Source organism: Mytilus edulis, chromosome 4 (assembly GCF_963676685.1).
Source record: "Mytilus edulis chromosome 4, xbMytEdul2.2, whole genome shotgun sequence".
In the NCBI taxonomy this organism is placed as follows: Eukaryota; Metazoa; Mollusca; class Bivalvia; order Mytilida; family Mytilidae; genus Mytilus; species Mytilus edulis.
The window spans coordinates 98845828-98854546 of NC_092347.1; the positions used below are offsets into that span (position 1 = coordinate 98845828).

Below are 8719 nucleotides of genomic sequence, written 5' to 3' on the forward strand. Positions count from 1 at the left end.
GAGAAACTTTTATGACCTAGGATGAAGTTTCTCGTTCAAATATTTTGACTTGATGTTTTAACAACTCTATTATTAATGTATTTTTTTTCCATTGTTCGTTGTATTTATCGACGTTTGTTTCTAACATGATGTTTTGTAATCATAACTAACTAATATATTTGTTTTAAATGACTCACTGAAAAAGAGCGTTATGAACTCATGAGACTAAATTCAACATAAATTAAATTAAAAACATACATCCATTAGGAAAAAGCAACATATCTAGATCATGTGTCATTTCTTAAATGTGTTATTTTTGCAAATTTTTAACTAAGAGGGTTAAGGGGAATGACTGAGTTTTACTTCAGATTAGTTCAACAAACATCGAGTCTTGTGTAGACGAAACGCGCGTCTAGCGTAAATACAAAATTTAACTCTGGTATCTATGAGTTTATCTATATATTTATATTTATCTCAAGTTTAAAAAAAAAAGATCTTCTATTTCGAGTAAAACCTTTCGAATCGAACATCAACTGTCGAAACAATCAAAACAATCCTAGCAAACTCTCATTTTATATTAAAATAGCATTTTCTCTCTAAAACACAATAATACAACTTATGTTTTAACAGTTATTGATTTATATTTGTTGTATACCAATCATGTTATTCTTTTCAATTATCTTACTTTCGTTAATACAATTATTTCTAAGAAACACAAATGAATAAAATTACAAAAAAGAGAAATTTATCCTCTACAAAAATGCCTTTATTAATATATTTATTTGATGATGGGTTTTCTGAAATATAAAATGAATAATTCCACACAACGTGCATGGATCTAAATCGTTTATTTAAGAATTCAAAAAATCTCTGTAAAGTGAAATGTTTTGGCTTTAATTTTTAGGTAACTTTGGATTAAGATCATCATTTATTTACGCAAATTTTATGTTTTGTCCGTTATTGTTTTAGGCAGACCTAGATAAGCTTTCAGGAACAACCAAAAAAACAATAAAAAAGCAATTTAGTAGGTTAGAATTAAATCTGAGGGAATTTAAGGCGATTGGTTTAAAGCATATTAACAAAATATCGTTAAAAAGTGCAAAAATTTGTCAGTCTATGACTTTCAATCATTATCATTATGAAAAATTATGAAAAATTATTATTTTTTATAAAAAATATTTTGATAAATTGTTCGTTATAAAAATTCATAATTAATTTTGATTGATTTGTGATATTAGTATAATTCATCATATTTTATTATGAAACGAGAACTATATAAGGCCTCAATAACCAAGCATTCAACACATCACTGTACCATCGTATCAAAGCAAGTAAGTGTCTTTAGTCTATCATTAACTGTATTGTCTGTAACGCTGTTGAACTGTGCATCTCAATCAAGTATTTTATTTTCTATCGATTGTTTAAACTTTGATATTTGTTGTTCTTTACTTCTTCACGATACTATTGTTTTTTTTTAATTTTTTGTCCATTCGTTTGATGTGTTTTATCATTTGATTTTGCCATTTGATTAGGGACTTTCCATTTTCCATTTTCCGCGGAGTTTAGTATGTTTGTGATTTTCTTTATTCGTTACCTTTTTTATAAAGTATTTCTGGTCGCTTAATGATGCACAAGATATCGACAAGAAAAGTATGCAACCGTCAGTAATATGAACAACTTTTTGTCATTGAAATTTTATTCGGTCAGGCAACTATGTCAACTCTTTTATTAATAGTGAGACAATCATAATTTGTCCCACTTGTCACCTCGTGTATTAAGGATTGTGTACCCTTGTGTTGATTCAATGCTAAACATATGGAAATTTTATAGAAAGTCCACAGCATTTATCCTTGTACTCTTATATTTGGCAATTTCATGACTGATAGATTTTTGCTTGCAGTGCTAACATTGATTTCCTTAAAACGAGTTTATTAATGTAGCTATTGGTAATTTTATAACAAAAATCTCTGTATTAAAGGCTGTGGATTTTCTATAAAAATATTGGTTTGTTTTATAGAAAAACCACAGCATTTATCCTTGTACTCTCATATTTGGCAATTTCATGACTGATAGATATAAGATTTTTGCTTGCAGTGCAAGCATTGATTTCCTTAAAACGAGTTTATTAAGGTAGCTATTGGTTATAAAAATATTGGTTTATTTGCCACAAAGTACTCTTTTTCTATCAAATGCAATGAAGCAATATATAATAATGCTTTGCATCAAGTTTCCCCTTGGTATATGTACAAATTGGCCTATCTCTATTATTCATTACATCTGTAGTTTTGATAAAATTGAAGTTAAATTCGTTAAAAAATGGCTGCAGAAGGGGCCATAAACCTTAAAGACTTTAAACTGTCGTACGAAGAAATAGTAGAAAAATACAAGTTCGGTTGTAATCCCCATTTTTTTTTCTAATTAGAATTAAATGCATAACAGTGTGGTCGACAGTAAAACGTTTGTAGGTTGTAACTTGTTTGTCAACGACTATGATTTTATGCTCACCCAGTCTGTCAGAGGCCCTCCAGTGGGGATTGAAATATTCACTTGTTACACATTCCGATACAAAGCTTGAAAGGAATTTGTTTTAAATATTTATTATAATCATCACATACAACCGTGTCATTTATAAGAATAATAATGTTCAGAGATGATATTATTTAATAATAATAAAAAAATAGGTTTATCCATTGTAAAAAAAAATATTAAGTTGATGGGGTTAATTCACAAAATATCTCATTGATTAAGAGCACAACTACTTCTACGGTGTGATCATTTAAGAATGGCCTACTATTTATTCAATGCGTATACATGTGGGTTTTGTTTGTGAAGAGTTCTGGATAATTAAAAAATCATTTGATTTCTTTGTTTAATACCATAAAACGATTCATTCTTTCAGATATTTGTCACTTTGCCTTATCTTCAAGTCCAACACAATTTCTCACGTTTCTTACAAAACTTATATTCTTGTGATGTATTCTTTTGTTGGAAAAAAAATGTATTGATATAGATAGATATAGGAAGATGTGGTATGAGTGCCAATGAGACAACTCTCCTCCCAAGTAATAATTCATAAAAGTAAATCATTATAGGTCAAGGTACGACCTGCAACACGGAGCCTTGGCTCACACCGAACAGCAAGTTATAGAGGGCCCCAAAACTACTAGTGTAAAACCATTCAAACGGGAAAACCAACGAGAAACGAAAAACACATATGAGCTACATAAACAGACGACATCATGCATTGTAACTTTTAAAGCCAATTAAGTAAAAAAAGATAATCTGAAAGAACGTGCGATATCATATTAGGAAAATACATGGTCAAACCATAACAAAAAATCAAGTAAAGAATTTTAAGTATTCAACCTTTATAGCTTGCTGTTCGGTGTCAGCCAAGACTCCGTGTTGAAGGCCATTTTTATTTATTTTCAAATTACAAAGGTTATTCCTGATTAGTATTTTTAATTATTTTATTTAGGCGTTTAGAACCTTTGGTGACCTCACAGTTTAAATTTCTATGATAAGTACGTCGTGAACAGTGGGCATTACAGACGAACGTTCACCTAATTTCCCCCAGTCAATGAATGGCCATAGCTACACTGTTATGAATTTCATTCTATAAGAAAATTGTATCTGAGGAATTATATACAAATGATCTGCCTAACAGCGACTTCTGTACTTGTACTGTAATAACGTAGAAAGCGGAAACTATCTGGTGGCGCATATCTTTAGTCTTACCAAATAAGATAGAAGAGATTTTTTTTAAAGAAAAAGAAGTACAGCAATGACTCATCCCTCTGCGGTCTTTTTTGTACATTAAATTAAAACCAGGTTCTACCAAACATGTTTTTCTTAAAATGCCCTTAACGAAGGCAGGAATATGGCAGAATTTGTCAAATTGTCTGTTTCTACGTGTATTGGCGTTTGTATTTTGTTGCAGTTCAGTGTTTCTGTAGTTCCGTTGTTTACAATTTGTTTTTGTGTTTTAATTTGTAACTTTTGATGAAGGTGGTATACCTCTGTTGCCTTTATTGACCAACAATAGCCAAACTGAATTTCCGGCTATTGCATTCGAGATTCTCTTATTAAGTACTCTGTAACTAAGAACATTTTTTTTCTATTGCAGAATGCAACTCTTAGTCGGAATTCTCCTGGTTATCTGTAGCGCAGTCAGCGCATCCTATAAAGGAGGATATGGTGGATACGGAGGTGGATACGGAGGATACGGAGGTGGATTCGGTGGAGGATTCGGCGGAGGATTCGGTGGTGGATACGGAAGAGGAATCGGAGGTGGATATGGAGGATATGGATTCGGTGGCGGATACGGAGGATACGGTGGCGGATACGGTGGTGGATACGGAGGCGGATATGGAAGAGGAAAAGTTGTTATCGTTAAAGGCGGTTATGGTGGCGGTTATGGGGGTTATGGTGGTGGATTAGGAGGTGGATATGGTGGTTTCGGAGGTATTGGAGGAGGATATGGTGGTTATGGTGGTTATGGAGGTGGTTATGGTGGTTATGGTGGTTACGGACGTGGATTCGGTGGATTTGGAGGTTTTGGTGGTGGATATGGTGGAGGATATGGTGGATACGGATACGGAAAGGGAAAAGGTAAGATAATTTCTGCAGAAAATATTATTTTGTCTATTATTTTATGACATGATGTTGATAGCTATTCAAGTACAAGATACATGATGTTGATAGCTATTCAAGTACAAGACAGACATAACTCAGAACTTACAGAACTTTGAAAAACTAATTTCAGTTAAACCTCAATAAGAATTACTTGTAATATCCATTTGTTATTGATTATATGCTAATTTGTTATTGTTTTCACACAATTCCGTATTGTTGTTTTTAAATAGGTACGTGAAATATTACTTCACCAATCTGTAATAGACTATTTTCATGTTACCGACTTTTGACTCCTGAGTTATTATTTTTTGACCGGTTACCTTCTCCAATGTTGGACATTATGGAACTCACTTATTGTTTATTTTCGTAAACAATACCCATTAAAATGTGTATTTACCATGTTTACCGATCATAAAAAAAATAAATACTGCTGAGGCAATAAATAAACTTAAATAAAACAACAATCCGAAAAACAAAAAGATATCTTTGTAAAGCGAAAGTTATGCTATGATAACATTATGTTCTTTATTTTGCAGGATATTAAACACAGAATCTAACCCAGAACGGACAACGAATGCTTTTCTTTTTTACATTTCTGATATAAAATATAATCGTTGCATTTAATTTGTGTTGTTTTACCTTCTTTCATAAATCTACAGTCCCTTTATAGACTTAACCTCATAGAATCAAATCGACTAAACTGTGTGAGAAAGCAAGTCAACCTCGAAAAGATCATCTTAATATTTAGAGTTCTCGATGCTACACATTGCTATTCCCTATACTGGATTAAAAGATCATCTTAATATTTAGAGTTCTCAACGCTTCACATTGCTATTCCCTATAATCGATTGAAAGACCATCTTAATATTTAGAGTTTTCAACGCTTCACATTGCTATTCCCTATAATCGATTGAATGATCATCTAAATATTTAGAGTTCACAAGTTAATCTCAACGCTTTACATTGCTATTCCCTATACTCGTTTGAAGGATCGACTAAGTCGACTCATTACAGGGAGTTTTTCTACAGAAATAGAAAACTTATATACAAGTTCCATGTTTGATGTCCCGAAACACTATGTTGTGTCTTCTGTACTATCATTTGTCTGTTTGTCGCCATGGCGTTGTCAGTTTATCTATGAGTTTGACTCTCCCTCTGGTATCTTATGTCCCTCCTTTATAACTATTGAAATATCCCTCTGATTCCCACAACAAATGCACGGAACATGTTATCTTCAAAATAAACTTTCAGTACTTATGCATGCCGCCAATTCGTGTTACGCTGTGGTTAAATTTGTATACTCGATTTTCAATTTTGCTTTTGTCCTATGACTCTATGCAATTCTTTTCTTCGTTGACATATTTGTTTGCTTATATAGTGATTTAGGTAACAATAAAATGTTGACTGATGTACCCCTATTTTTGACGTTTTAACGTAATTCTACTGTTTTGTATGTTCTCACATTGCTTCAAAAATAATAAAATTTGATGCTACTGTAATACTAGTGAGAGGTTCAGCTAGCTTTTCTACGATGTTTAATCACAGTGTTTTATCACGTCTTAGATTGTGATTAACCATTTACGTCTGGTCTTTTAAGTAGTTTGTAGTTGTAATTTTATTGTTTTATTTTTTATTTGTTAATAAAAGAAATAATTAATAATCAGCCAGTCCATTTTTTAAATTTTAGTTTAATGCAACTATATGTACACTATTTATTTGTTTTACAGTTCGATTTAGAGAAAATACCGACATACATGTAGCTTGATAAAACAACTAATTATCAAATTACAAACACAAATCTATATTAATATTCTTGTTATTGTAATATAATACTTCAAATGACACAGTTACAAATCTGATCTTGAACAGTATAAATTTCAGTCGGAAACCCGGTTGAAATAGAACAAAAGAATCGAAGCTCTTTGTTAGAGCAGGCGATAAATGCTTACTGTAATGTTTACCATTGTGACAAAAAAAATTTAAAAATAAATAGAAACAAACAAAATTACAATTTTCTTCTCAATTGCGAAGTGTTTTATTTTAAAAACACCATTTGCATAAGTTTTCAATTTATCTAGTACATAGTTAAGCAAAACAATTAGATATCAAGTCGACGACATGGGTATCTTTCAAGTTGGATGTAGAAAATGCGTAACCTCCGATTTTTTTTATAAAAATGTACCACGGACGAAAAACATATCAATCTATTAGTTCAGTAATTTTCGTGTCTGCCCTTCCATTTTGTGACTTAAGAAAAAATTTCAACAAATGGGTAACAACTGTATCGAAAAGAGAGAATCGAGTGCACCTTTTTATGTAAGGGCGTGTTTGAGTAGAATATTTTGTCTTGATATCGTACAAAGCAAGAATATTTCATACATCGTTTCGCTTCAGATTCTATCATTTTTATATATCAAAGCTACAGGTTGACTTTATAACATAAAAAAACACAGTACTAAAAGATGAAATATATGGGTCAAATGAAATACCTATCTAATGAATCACAAAATAAGAGTAGGTGTGTTCGAATAGCTTTTTTTTTTACTGAAAGTACTTGACGACAGTCTTTCAAGTTGGATGATGAAAATGCATATCTTCGAAAAATTATAATTTTTTGTGTGTGATAACCAGGGTTTATAGTCTTCAACCACTAAAACAATCTAGTCTGCCCTTCCACGAAATATTTAATTAGAATTTTTTTAAATGTTGATGAATTTTCGAAAATTCCACCTAACAACAGATCAGACAATAGTTTTAAGTTGAATCAATGCAGATAAGATCATTAACTGATTCTCATTAGCTAGTTGATACATTTGTCTTTTTAAATACAACTGACATATCAGGACCGTAATGGTGCAATGTGGATAAATTTATCGGTTTCCAAGAGCAAAATTGGCAGCGCGTCATCCCTACAATGGCTTCCATTTCTACGATTGTGAAAATGAACTGGCGTAATGGGGAGATAATTTTGATGAAGTAGAATCCTGACTAATTTGTTTTTAGAAATTTACCTGTGATGTCTTTTTTGTGACGATGACCAAGTCGTGTGAAAGACGTTTTGTGATCCTGTTTTGTTTGCTGTCCTATGTTGTTTTACGTGTTCGTTTTTATTCTGTGGTTAGCATGTCGAAATTTACCATTGTATTGTTTATTTGTGTATTTCTCTGTACTGAAAGTTCTTGAATTAATTTTCACTGTATTCCTGTCACGTAATAGTGTTATCTAAGTGTTGTTAATATAATTGCTCTAATAGCACGAGTTTTGTTACCGATTTGAATTTTCATAAGAGTTTGGTAAATAAGTGGTTTTTAGAGGTCAGATAAAGGACGCCTCCGGGTGCGAGAATTTCTCGCTACATTGAAGAACTGTTGGTGACCTTCTGCTGCTGTCTTTTCTACGGTCGGGTTGTTGTCTCGTCGACAACATTCCCCATTTCCATTTTCAATTTTATTTAATTTTTTTTAAATGTATATTATATTCAGACATACAAAATAAAATGTTTGAAAGTCTGCGCTGGCTTCCAAATGATTGTAAAATTAACATAGAACTACTAACCTTGGGTAGTTGTCTTCTTTCTCCAGAGCAAAACCAAACCATTTTCAAAAATGTCTTAAAAGTTAGGAAAGATTTGAAATTGTCTAGATAGCAATGCATGATCGCATACACATCATGATCTAAGTAAAATTCTTCCCCCTTTTTTTGTCCTTTTTATTTTTCGTTTTTTTAAATTTGTATTTTATTTTTTTGTGTTTCTGTTTTCTAAATATTCATTTATTTATTTATATATTTTTTTCTTTCTGTATTATTATTTTTTTCTTTTTTCTTCATTTTCTGTCTTTTGATTCATATTTATATATATATATATATATATACTAAATAGATATACCATTCTATACATGCATGCTCATACATTAATTTTTGAATTATATTGCTATAAATGTTAAATAGAGAAGACTTCATAAGTCTGTTTGACTTGTGTCTTATCCAATTTGTACTTAAACAAATAAAATATGTTTAACTAAAACCGCTCATGTGTCAGAAATCAAGACTACGATACACGTCAGCTCTTTTTTCTCACTTTTTGTGCGCTGCAGATTAAATCCAA

The 8719-nt window shown here is 31.4% G+C and overlaps 1 protein-coding gene across 1 annotated transcript; it reads left to right on the top strand.

The window, feature by feature from the left end:
• The first annotated feature begins 1249 nt into the window (after positions 1 to 1249).
• On the top strand, positions 1250 to 5238 carry LOC139521221 (acanthoscurrin-2-like). Its single transcript, XM_071314653.1, has 3 exons — positions 1250 to 1310; positions 4106 to 4590; positions 5151 to 5238. Exons 2-3 carry the CDS (start codon positions 4107 to 4109, stop codon positions 5156 to 5158), a joined length of 492 nt encoding a protein of 163 aa, XP_071170754.1. The 5' UTR covers positions 1250 to 1310; position 4106; the 3' UTR covers positions 5159 to 5238.
• The last annotated feature ends 3481 nt before the right edge of the window (positions 5239 to 8719 follow it).

Bases quoted from the DNA above. Each gene is read 5' to 3' on its own strand.
- LOC139521221 (XM_071314653.1), top strand. From the start codon at position 4,107: ATGCAACTCTTAGTCGGAATTCTCCTGGTTATCTGTAGCGCAGTCAGC.